Consider the following 13,440-nt stretch of genomic DNA (forward strand, 5'->3'; position numbering starts at 1 on the left):
ACTTTCAGAAGACGAGCTTAGAGATGGAAAAATGGTGGACCTTAATGACACGTGACCCTGGCAGCAGGTGCTGGTCTGGCGTCTGGGGGTGGGGCTTAGGGATGGGTGTGTGGGGGTGGGGACTAGGTGTGCGTGTGTGTGGTGGGTCTGGGTGTGCGTGTGTGGGGTGGGGCCTGGGTGTGCGTGTGTGGGGTAGGGGGTAGATCTAGTCCGTGATTTAGGGAAGTGGAAGAATTGTCGCTAGACTACGATTTATAAACACAAGACACGCTACATTCCGGTTGTTGTTTTTTTTATTACGTGGGCAGGCATGTTACGATCTATTGATAAGGGCATTAGGTGCAAGCTGCACTCGAACTGTTCGTACGCAGGGGTAATAAACTATTCGTACGCAGGGGTAATAAACTGTTCGTATGCAAGGGTAATAAACTGTTCGTACGCAGGGGTAATATACTGTTCGTATGCAGGGGTAATAAACTTTTCTAATACATGGATTACTAACTGTTCGTATGTAGGAGTAATAAGATGTTAGTTACAGGGGTAATAAACTATTCGTATGCAGGGGTAAGAGTGTTCCTTATTGTTTTATCTCGTGTTTCGAACTGTACTATGCTCGTGATCTTCAGCATTTTAACCGGCGTCTTTGTACTCAGGACTTGAACTTTTCTAAGTGTCTCGTAGTTCGAATTTTCCCTAACGTCTTGTCTCATGGTTTGACCAGCCCTAAACGTCTTGTCTCGTGGTTCGAACTTTCCTTGACGTCCTATCTCGTGGTTTGACCTGACCCATCTCATGGTAGCATAGGTTGAGTGTCTCGTTCCAGCTGTCATTGCGATCCAAATTGAGACCAATAATTACAGAGTAATTTGACTTTTCTTAAAACAAAGTCGATTTTTAACTTTAGATGCTTGCTCTATATATATATATATTTAAATTGCAAAGCAAAAACACAATAGAATGGGATTTGTAATTCACCTAAAACTGACAAAATGTCTAGCATTGGCTAAAAGTCTTAGTGCGACAAAATTTTTAACACTGACAAAATGTCTAAAATCTGTGACAATGAAAAAAGGTTTGTAGCTGACAAGATAATCGAACAGAAATTTGACATCCTAACAATATCTAGCACTGTCAAAAATCCCATTAACAAAATCACTGACACTAAACGCTCTCTAACTAAAACCAAACTGACAAAAAGTCTAAAATTGACACTATATGTTCACAACTATCAAGTAAATGTCATCCCTAAAATAAAGAAAACAATACCCCCAAGTTGTTTCAACTCTAACAATTTTATTTTTAGTGTCATTTTCTCATCACTTACAATTACCTCAAACACGATTCTCTCCCTTTTAATATTTTTCTTGACTTTCCAACGTCGTCAAACTCCCGTACTGTTCTATTAATGACCAGTCCCCAACCATTTCGACGTTTTAACCAATTATCTAAATTCCCACAACCCGCGTCCTATGTGGGTAAACAACGGAGACCGGCGGTAGTTAGAGGAACCGCCTGGGCTAGCAACAACGTTATTCGAATGTCGATTATCTTCTACCGCCGGCAAATCGATGAGTTTATTATTATTGTCACTGACATTTGCTTGTGGGTCGTTTAACATCCTGCCGGCTTGATTTCTTTGTCGTTTTCTTTTACCTTTTGCTTCTTCTGTTTATCTTTTTCCCCGTTCCGTCTGTTGTCTTTTTTTATTTCTGTTTTTCAGGTATTGTGTTCGTCGTTTCCTTCTACTTCTTCTTCTTCATTAATTTTATTTTATTTTATTATTAATTTTTTTTAGGGGGGGGGGGGGTGAGTTGCTTTTTGCGTCTTTCGACTCTTAACTTTCTGGTGTATTTCTGATTATTATATTCCCACAGCTACTTATCTTCTGGTAATTTACTGTAATTGGAATAATTACTAATTACCTTTTTTTTCTTTAAAATATTTTAGTTATTCATTTATTTCTGAAGCTAAGCTTTGATTGGACTGACGCATAAAATAAATATATATTCCAAAAAGAAAAGTTTTTTTTATATTATTTTATAAATAAAACAGTTTTTAATTCTAGAAATTTCCATGGGGGGAAAAATCACGCTTCGCTACTAGGATAGTGTTGGTTTGACGAGACAAGACGTTAAGTACTGTTCGAACCACGAGACAACGCGTTAAGAACAGTTCGAACAACGAGACAAGACGTTTAGGACAACGTTGCCTTAAAGAAGAGAAACAAAGCTGCAACCCTATTTGAGATTTCAGAAAATATTCACAGTAATTCACAACATATCAGTAAAGGTATATTATCCTTCCCTTTCTAATTCACATCTAGTGACTCGTTTCCAACTGTATATAGTAAATCACACAACACATTATGTTAATAAAACATAACAAAATATATTATTTTATTAATATTATACACCAATTGTATTTAATAAAACCTAAAGAAATGTACTCTGTATTTCCGCGAACCCACATTGTCGTATTCAGAGTTTCTTCCAGGCCGAGCACCCCCCCCCCCCCCCCCGAACGAAATATAATTTATATAGAAAATATATACTTTTACCAGTGTCCGCACCCCACCCCCCTAAGTCCGCCGCCTCGAAAATTTCAAGTACCCCCCGGAGAAAAAAGTCTGGAAGAAACACTGATCGTATTTAAAGAAGTTTAAACAATCACAATGAATGAATCTCCCAAACTACCACATTTAAAGAAGCACAAAGAATGGCGGTTAATGTGTCAATTAAGTCAAAACAATCACAGTTAATAAATCCCCAAACAATCATATTTAATTAAGCACAATCAATCACCGGAAACACAAACAACCCCAATTAATAAAGCACAGAGAATCGCAGTTAATGAGTCAATGAAATTTAAACAATCACTGTTAATGAATCACAAACAATCACAGTTAATAAATTCCCAAATAATCATGTTCAATAAAGTGCAAAGAACCGCAGTTAATGAAGTACAGAGAATCACAGTTAATGCAGCACAGAGAACCGCAGTTAATGAAGTACAGAGAATCACAGTTAATGCAGCACTAACACCCAGCCAAGGAAGCTGAAACAATTCCTGTGACTGTAGCCTGAACCATATTCGCCCATCAATTATGTTCTATTGGTACAGACCAACAACCGTTACTATCCCGATGACTGTGGCCACGGTATAATATTTAACTACCCCTCCCCCCGGGCCACTAATGTTTCACCCCCCCCCCCCCCCCACGCCTATAATATTTCACTACCCCTACCTCAACGCCTAGTCCTCACGCCAACAGCTACTCAGATATCCTTAAGTCGTGTCATCATTAGCAAATCCTCTTCATCTCTCGGTACTATATGGGTCGATGGATGGACGCTCTAGCACTCTGTTTGAAACACCTCAGTGCGTTTGGTAGCGTTGTGTTTGTTACCCCAATGTGTTTGGTAGCGTTGTGTTTAAGTTACCTTGGTGTGTTTGGTAGCGTTGTGTTTAAGTTCCCTTGGTGTGTTTGGTAGCGTTGTGTTTAAGTTACCTCAGTGTGTTTGGTAGCGTTGTGTTTCAGTTACCTTAGTGTGTTTGGTAGTGTTGTGTTTAAGTTACCTTAGTGTGTTTGGTAGCGTTGTGTTTAAGTTACCTCGGTGTGTTTGGTAGCGTTGTGTTTAAGGTACCTCTGTGTGTTTGGTAGCGTTGTGTTTAAGTTACCTCAGTGTGTTTGGTAGCGTTGTGTTTAAGTTCCCTTGGTGTGTTTGGTAGCGTTGTGTTTAAGTTACCTCGGTGTGTTTGGTAGCGTTGTGTTTAGTAACTTGGTGTGTTTGGTAGAGTTGTGTTTAAGTAACCCCAGTGTGTTTTGTAGCGTTGTGTTTAGTAACTTGGTGTGTTTGGTAGCGTTGCTTTTAAGTACCTCATTTTTGGTAGCGGTTGCCTTTAAGTACCTCATTTTTGGTAGCGGTTGCTTTTAAGTACCTCATGTTTGGTAGTGTTGTGTTTAAGTTACCTCAGCGTGTTTCAGCCGGTGTTGTTAAATCTAAATAAAGAAATCAAGTAGGCTACTCTATCAATCTACCCACACCATAACCCAGGTGAAGTAGATTTCCACTGTTTAGTAGGCATCGATATACGAAGAAGTTTTATTGCAAGCGCTAGACGCAACTACAAATTAGTTCTGAATGGGGGACGCTGGTATGTCAAACCTCAAAACGTTCGTGTCTGTTATAGTTCGCGCTACCATTTGACCACCTGGGGTGGGGGGTGTCAAATAAAGAAACATGGGCTTGAGATTTAAACTGCAACCGTTAAATATTTACGGTGTTTCGTCTACCTTGTGGGAGAATTAACTGACTTAAGTTAACACTGCCTACTTTAAATAAGACATTTTAAAAGTAAACACTTCGTCTTTTTTTTGAGTATTCATTAAAACTTAACACGCATTTACTTTTAAACTACGCATTAGCTGAATAGTGTAAACATATTTTTTTAGAAACATTAAACAAATTTAGTTAACATTTCTTTCAGTCGACGCATTAAAACAAATTAACAATTCCTTTAGTACATTTATTAACTAAACCCGGTAAACATTAACTTGAGTGGGTGCATTAACAAATTTCATTCAACGTTCGGCCCCTAGACAAAGATCGAGTCTGAGTAGATTTGATTGAAAAGATTTTAAATTTTATTGTCCAGGGAAAATCAATGCCGGCAAAAACATCCAGACGAATGCGAATTGTTAGAGTAAGGCTTAGATAAGAAACACAAAGGGTTCCGGGAAAGATTTGTAAAGTTTAGAAAAATGAGGTATTGTAATGCGAAACGAAGTTGGTTTTTTAAAAATAATTAGTTGTTAGCGTGTCTGATAGGAAGGAGTATTTTTTTTTTAAGTTTTGGAAAGAAAACATAATAACGTAATCAGTTTCGTCTTGGGAAGAAGGCTTAGAAAACTTTCGAAATAATTGTATCTAGATCTATAGTTCTACCACATATTATTATGTAAGCAGAAAAAGGCTGATTTTGTTATGTAAAATGTCAAACTTTAAGGTGGTAGAGAGAGATAGCTTTATAATGTAAACAAAAAAAAATTCGTATAGTGACAAACTAAAACATAATTTAAAATAAAATTGTCAAAACAATGTATAGGATGGGGTAGATATGGCCTCACAACTTTAGGAAAGTAAACATAAAAGACTGACAACTTTCTGTGTTTATAAAATAAAATAAGTTGTCTCCCATTTTTTAAGCCTTCGTTAGAGGTTCTCAATCTGTTTTGGTGGTACTGATCCCCACCAGTTTCATATGGACATTCACCGAACCCTTCTTAATAAATCTATCGTCCGCCGTGCATCCTTTGAGTAGGGGGTGTGTCTTGATCTTGTTCACCGAACCCCTTTGGTTCGATCGAATCCAAGTTAAGAACCACTAGTTCTAACATGATAAAAGACTGTTCTTCAGTCTTGATTAGGGATTAGCGATCCATAGATAGGACATATTGGCATATAATGGGACGTGATCAGCACTTTTACCAGCCTCCTTTAATTTCTATTTCATGAGCTGGGTGGCCTTAAGAAATTTAAACCCGGATTCGAACTCGAGACTTTCGAGTTAGCAGTCTAGCGCTCTATCGCTAGGCCACACCATCCCACACGATCAGAGTAATAGTGATGGTAGATTTATGATAAGGTACCATTATAAGCCACAAGGCTTCAAAGTTTAAAAATGCCTCTATCATTTCTTTCCCTAGGACCTAGAAGTGTCAATTATTTAAGGCCCATTTCACCATTAGGGCACAAATGAAAGGGTGGTCCCTCGAATTCGTCGCCATGACAACGCTAAGGAGCAATCAAAAACGGTCTCATGTCGGCGTATGGGAGGGGTGTTATTTCACGCTACGTGATAGTCGCGTGGGGTGCGAGAGTTACGTGACACTGCTTAAAATAGGCACGTGACAATAGATGTGAGAGTCTCGGGACACTAGACGTGAGGGTCGCTTTTACATTTTTAAATTGTGGGTGTCGATTTTTTACACCTGTTCTACTTAAGCAGTATCAGACTGTCCTAGGTTAGCGCGATCTAGTTGTATGAGTTTAGGGTGATTCAATGGTCTGAGTTTAGCGTGATCTAGCTGTCTGAGTTTAACGTGATGCAACGGTCTGAGTTTAGCGTGATCCAACTGTCTGAGTTTAGCGTGATCCAACTGAGTTTAGCGTGATCCAACTGTCTGAGTTAAGCGTGATCCAGCGTGATCATGTTCACGTATAGTGATCCTACCCAACACCAACAACACCGATACCCCAGTCAAGCTACCAACTCATTATAAATAATAGACACCCGAACCTATCCGTGTAATGTATCGCTAAACCCAATACCCTGATGGTGGAGACTAATTTAATTCAACATAACTTTCGTCGTGTCGTGTTGGAAGTACGGGATAATATTAGGCGAAACTCAACACTACTGGCGTAGTTTACTGTTATACTGAGACTACGTTAAAGTTCAGGCTAAATTAAGATAATGCAGAATTGGAGTTTTTTTATTTTATATAGTTGGGTGTTATATACTTGTGAATATTTGGAGATAATGTAAGGGGTGCCGATAGTAAAGATTACTTGCATAGTCTAATGTTATACTTGGCCTAAAGTTCAGGATCAATGCAGAATTGGAATGAGGATTTCATTTTGTATAGCTGGAATTGTACACCAGTGAATATTTGGAGATAATGTAAAGGGGCGCCGATACTCAACTTACGTAGGCTTTTGTAAAACAAAGACTGCAGTCAAGTTCAGGCTAAAATAGTTATTTGAAGAATTGGAATCAGTATTTTGTATTTTATAGTTGGGAGTTACAAAGTAAATTTGGATATAAAAGTAGAGGAACTCTACACTCTACACATCTAGCGTAGTCTATGGGGTCGTCCATAAATGACGTCACACTAGTAGGGGGAGCGTAATTTTGTGATGGTGTGTGATGAGGGGGAGGAGGGGGTGGTAAAAATCGTCCAAAAAAAGCGTGACGTCATTTATAGATGATCCCTATTGTTAAACCAAGACTTCAGAATAAATTAGGACATTGCAGAATTGGAATTGGGATTTCGTTTTGTATTGGATATACTATTGTATCGTTAGTTGAATGGTAGCGAATGGTAGTGTGCTTTACAATACAAGGGCTTAGTTTAGAGAAGCCAGGCTACCTTGTTTTTTTAATAGCGATATTGAATATAAGATAACATCTTATTTGGAGAATTGATGATTAAATCGTACAAAAAAACGATGGAAATTTAGAAAAATAAATTAAACAGAAAATAAAAAACAGTCTTGATGATTTGACAGTTTGCTTTCCGATGTTTTAATGTTCATTTTACTTTTTCTTTCTTTGTCTATAAACAATTTTTTAAACTTTCTTAAATTGTTAAATTGATAGATTAACTTTTTTTTTAAAATGTATCTAAAAATATTTTAAATCAAGACATGCAATACGAGTTATTTGACTGTGTAGTCTATTGTGTGTTTTAATGATTGGGAGTTTCTGTTTCATACAACTGATCAATTTGTTACATCCAAGACAGAATCGATCTCCTCAACATAATAATTTATGTATGTGCACCACGCGTGTTCTCAATAAAGAAAAAAAACAATCCTACAATGCTTTTACATTTTCAACTTAGCACATTATTAAACAGAAAATATTTGAATGCCTTTGGTTGAAACTGTAGCCGACTGAAGAAACTCACATCGGTTAAATATTAACCAGCTTGCGGCAATTTGGTAGAAACTCACATCGGTTAAATATTAATCAACTTGCGGCAATTCGGTAGAAACTAACATAGGTTAAATATTAACCACCTAGCGACAATATAGTAGAAATTCATATCGGTGAAGTATTAACCAGCTTGCGACAATTGTTCCACAATAGAGTTTTCAACACCCAAAAACTTTTTTTTTTTAAACCGATAACCCACATTGTATGGTTCCTTTGTGTTCAGCATCAATAACCTCAATCGATCATCGATTTGCGCAGGCCGTTGCAGGTCATTGATTATATCATGGTCCAAAGGAAAATCGATAATGATGAATTATTGATTTGAATACGACGAGGACGTTCGGTTTCCTAGGCCGATGGGTGGATAAAGGTGTCAGGTCATGGGCTAGTTGACATTTGGGTTAGGTGTTAGGGTGATGTCATCGGGTAAAGGTACTGTCATTTGGATTAGGTGTTAGGGTAGATGTCATTGGGTAAAGATTATGTTGTCATTTGGGTTAGGTGTTAGGTTAGATGACATCGGGTAAAGGTAATGTCATTTGGATTAGGTGTTAGGGTAGATGTCATCGGGTAAAGGCTATGTTGACATTTGGATTAGGTGTTAGGGTAGATGTCATCGGGTAAAGGCTATGTTGACATTTAGATTAGGTGTTAGGGTAGATGTCATCGGGCAAAGGTTATGTTGTCATTTGGATTAGGTGTTAGGGTAGATGTCATCGGGTAAAGGTCCTGTTGTCATTTGGATTAGGTGTTAGGGTGATGCCATTGGGTAAAGGTTATGTTGTCATTTGGATTAGGTGTTAGGGTAGATGTCATCGGGCAACGGTTGTCATTTAGAGTAAAGTATAAGTTGAATGAGTTCTAGGCACAAGGAAAGTTAATCAGGAAACTCAATAAAAAAACTGATTATATCAAGATCATACTGCAACATTTAGTTTAGCTTAGGGTTATAAATAGATTTTTTTTCTAAGAGTCGGGGGTGGGGTGGAAGTTGGAATGGAGTGTGAGGGTGGTTATAGTGAGTGGGGGTGGGGGTTTGATATGATAATGTGTGTAGGTAAAACAGAAGGGGTGCGAAGTTGAGGTGGGGGGTGTAATGTGTGGGCGATGGGCGTGTGAGTGGGAGTGGGAGTGGAGGGTGGTAGGTGTGGTTGTGGTTCAAGGAAGTAGAGGGCTTTACTCACTGTGCGAACTAAACTACTGACAGTTAAACTAAACTGACAATTAAACTATACTGACAGTTAAACTATACTGACAGTTAAACTACTGATACTTAAACGATTGACAATGAAATTACTGACAATGAAACTACTGAAAAAGAAATTACTGAAAATGAAACTAGTGACAGTCAAACAACTTATCGTCAAACTACTGATAATTAAACTACTGATAATCAAACTACTGATGCTGAAACTATTCAGTTAAACTACTGAAAATAAAACTACTAACAGCTCAGCGACTGACAAAGAAACTACTGACACTTACTTTACAGTTTCACGTAAAAGATGCCTTGACGCTCTAGAAATGACACTATTCTTCAAAAAATGACACCAATGGTGTCACTTTAAAGAACAATCTAACAATCCGCCCCGCCCATAAAACAAAACAATAGAGATTAAAAGTACCCCCCCCCCCCACACACACACACACAAATTCAACATTTTCACTACATTACTGCTCATAATCTTGTGTGTAAAAACAAATCAAATACGTAGTTAGGGGGACAGGCGTTGGGTAGGGAGGGATCATCGAACCTTCGTGTTTGAGATTACTTCTCTCTTCAGTCGTATCCTAGCTGGGTCAAATGCCAAGTTAGCAATGTCAAGGTCACCTGTCAAAGAGAGGGGTGGGGGCGGATTACGACATGATAAATTAACTCGTGATTAGGCCACGTTTAAATGATGATTAGCGCGAATTATTTTTTTTCTTTTAAATTGAAAAATGATTTGTCCTTGGACTTAATATCAGGAGTAATTATGCTGCTAAGATCTTTATTTAAGCCTGGCGTGGTTTGGGAATACACCCAGTGAAGAAAAAAAAAATAAAAGTACGGCGTAAATCTTGTTTTTAAAAAATTCAATATCGTGTAACAAGAATCTGTGTCAAAATTTAAAAGAAACAGTTTTTAAATCAATCACGATTTGTAACATTAAGGTTTTGATTGTATAGAAAAAACAGTCCTCTTCAAAGAACAAGAAAACAGACACTATTTTCCAGCAATTTAAGGATTTGCATTAATACTTAACACCAGGTTTATATATTTTAAGTTGTCTTTTACTGTCTGACCAATGTAGGTGGAATAAATTGTAGAGCGCTTGGCTGCTAGCCCGAAGGTCTCGAGTTCGAATCTCGTTTCGGACTAGTGACTGAAAGACGTCCTTGAGTTCGCTCAGCTCTGAAGGATACCTGACTTATGTTGGGGAAAGTAAAAGCGGCTGGACAAAGTGTTGACCACGCCATCTCTTCATACGCTGAGGTCAAGAAACATAATTATGAACTCTACTTCATCTGCACCGTGGATCGCTAAGTTTAAAAGATAAAATTTTACTTTTCTTTTAAATGTAGGTGAGAAAACTAATTTCGACTACAATTTAAAACAGGCTTTAACTTTCATCATTTAGTAATTAATCTTCAAAGGGATTATCTTTACTTTCCAATCACCTTACGCGAGATTACGATGTGTGTGTGGGCTTTATCCCAACCCAGAGACCGTCTGGTCGTCAAGTGAGTAGCTCAGCGAGTGTGTAACATTTTTTTTTACCTCGAGCAGACGTAGGTTGTTTGTCACGTGATCTGTAGCTTTATCCCATAATGCCCCACGGTTGTGTTAAGTAACTGATGGGGGAAGCGCAGGGGGGGCGGTTTTTGTTTATGTTTGGTGTTCTGGGTTGCTGGTGGGATTTGGTGGGTTTTGCATTGAAATTCAAGGTGGGATTTGGTGGTTTTTGCATTGCAAGTCGTTTTCGGTAATTTTATTGCTGTTGGTCGTAATAAGTAAGATTTAATTTAAGGAAGATTCGGTAGATTTTTCATTAATGGTAGTTTTTTGTGGGTTTATCATTATAGGTAGTATTCGCTGGTATTCAGTAAGTTTTTCACTAATGGGATTAGGTTTATGTTTCATTGTTGGTAGTATTTGGTGGGTTTTTCATAGTTAGCGGTATTCAGTAAGTTTTTCATTTTTGTTTGAAAAATTGTAGACTGTTCTCTACGGAGGGTTGGTATTTGAACAATTAAATAGAGTGCACGAATACTATGGTGCACGAAGCCCCAATAGCACGATAGCTTCGGCATCCATTACCCTAATCACTTACTTTCATTTTGCTAAGCTCTAACTGAATTAATCTCTGCTACGGTACAACAACCGTTAACTTACACAACCTTAATCTCACTATACTTTTGTACAACCAAGCAGTCAATTTAATAGATGACAATTAATGTAATTCTTAATTTCAATTCAGGGTTACTATTGTATAATTCATCCTTACAGATTACAAAATCCAAAAGTTGTGTTTTGACTTTTTTTTTTTTAAAAATACTTTTATCTTCAATTAAAACAATTAACACCAAATGTGTATGAAAATGATTGACTGTGGTAACATATATACATAGTAGAATAGTCCGAAACATAGTTATTTTACATAGATCTCATCACAATATGCACTTTAAAAAATACAAGAAAACCAAACGAATCGATGTTGATATTGGGGTGGGGGAGGGAGGGGCGAAATAAGATCGTTGGAGCAGGTAAAGGGGTGATTAGGGTTATCAGGGATTAGGGTGATGGGGGCAGATGGGGTGGTTCACGGTGGCTGACGAAGCGTGAAGGGAATGAGCATTTTTCATTGAATGTAGGAGAATATGTATAACTTATGTACAAAAGGGAAACAGTTGAAGGCTGGTTGAAAAATTTACAGTTCACATGTGTGCTCTCCCACGTGTAAACACTGTAGGGTAGTCACCCACACACAATAATTACTTGTTTAACACAGGTTTTATTACATTTTGTACAATAGTGTGTGCAAGAGGAAAAACAATAGATTAATACAATTACAAAAACTGTAACCTTCTGCCAAAGTGTTACATTGATAATTTTTTTAAAAATAGTTTTTTGATTACCAAAAAGAAGGGAGTGAATACCCCCATGGTCACATACTAGGATATAAAGAATATCCTGCTTAATAGTGTACATCTTAAATGCATTGTTTTATTTAAGAATGATACAAATATAAACAGATAATGTTTAGGACAATTAACGTGTCATGAATGGCAGCGTCAATGACTAAATACAATTGCAACACATCTTGCTGGGACTGATTTCAAAAGGCTGACAGGGAGCAAAGTATGCAAGACTAGTTGGGATAAATGCAGTCAGATCTTAAATTAATTAATTACAGCTATGTTGGTTTTTTTTAATCTTGAAGCACTTTCTGTGGACGATGGATGGACCAGATTCATCATACTCTTGTTTGGAGATCCACATCTGTTGGAAGGTGGATAGAGAGGCCAAGATGGAGCCTCCGATCCATACAGAGTATTTGCGCTTTGGTGGAGCAATGATCTTGATCTTCATTGTTGGTGGAGCAAGAGCAGTGATCTCTTTCTGCATACGGTCAGCAATACCTGGGAACATTGTGGAACCACCAGACAATACAGTGTTGGCATACAAGTCTTTACGGATATCGACGTCGCACTTCATGATGGAGTTGTAGGTGGTTTCGTGGATACCTGCAGACTCCATGCCGAGGAAGGATGGCTGGAATTCAGCTTCTGGGCACCTGCACCTCTCATTACCAATGGTAATTACTTAACCATCAGGAAGCTCATTTCAAGGGATGATGATGTTGAAGCTGTCTGCATTTCCTGCTCAAAGTCAAGAGCAACATAGCAGATCTTTTCTTTAATTACAAATATATAGACCTATATTTTACATGTAACTGCAGCTAGTTTCAACTCAATAAATTACCTCGACTACTGAATAAATTATCCTTACAGAATATATCATCTAAATGTTGTGTATTGACTGCTGAATAAATCATCCTTACATATTACGACGTCCAAATGGTGTGTTTCGACTGCTGAATAAATCATTCTTACATATTACAACATCCGAATGTTGTGTATTGACTGCTAAATAAATCATCCTTACGTGTTACAACATCCAAGTGTCGTGTTTTGCTCATAAATAAAGGATTCTCTTCCCTCCACTATTTCGGTCTAAACAAAAGAAAGGGAAATAACTTTCATTTTTTTCATGTTTTCTTCTTTTCAAATTTAAATCCAGAAATCTCTCCTATTGTGATGTTTATGCTGCTAAGGCAGAATCGATAATGCCGTAGTTTTCACATGCAAATAAAAAGATGGAAACGACAGAATTTTTTTTTTAAATATATGACACGAAAGGTTTTGAATAGCGTCATTCGAGATTTGGGTCTGTTGCCAAAGCTATATATTAAAAAAAAGTTTTAGGCAATGACGACTGTAAGTATCAGCAAGATTAGTTCATTAATTTTGAAAATTCTTATAGAATATAGACAGTCTTTTTTTAACCATTCACATACCTGTCACACACCTTATACTGACACACACACACACATACTGTGTGTGAAAATTTGGTGAGTGGTGGTTCAGATTTGTGCGTAAGGTAGGTAACATGAGGTGTTTGGTTGAAGGGAAGGGGGGGGAGGGGTGGAAGCTGGGTGAAAGGTGGTTGAGGGG

At 37.7% G+C, this 13,440-nt stretch overlaps 1 protein-coding gene across 1 annotated transcript; it reads right to left on the bottom strand.

The window, feature by feature from the left end:
* Nucleotides 1-12,023: 12,023 nt before the first annotated feature.
* Nucleotides 12,024-12,618, bottom strand: LOC131945127 (actin, alpha skeletal muscle-like). Its single transcript, XM_059306128.1, is given in 2 exon segments — nucleotides 12,024-12,549; nucleotides 12,552-12,618. Coding segments are annotated over 2 exon segments (471 nt in total). The 5' UTR covers nucleotides 12,583-12,618; the 3' UTR covers nucleotides 12,024-12,109.
* Between the last annotated feature and the right edge of the window lie 822 nt (nucleotides 12,619-13,440).

Source organism: Physella acuta, unplaced genomic scaffold, assembly GCF_028476545.2.
Source record: "Physella acuta isolate Inbredline_101_S28 unplaced genomic scaffold, ASM2847654v3 ptg000525l, whole genome shotgun sequence".
Lineage (NCBI taxonomy): Eukaryota > Metazoa > Mollusca > Gastropoda > Physidae > Physella > Physella acuta.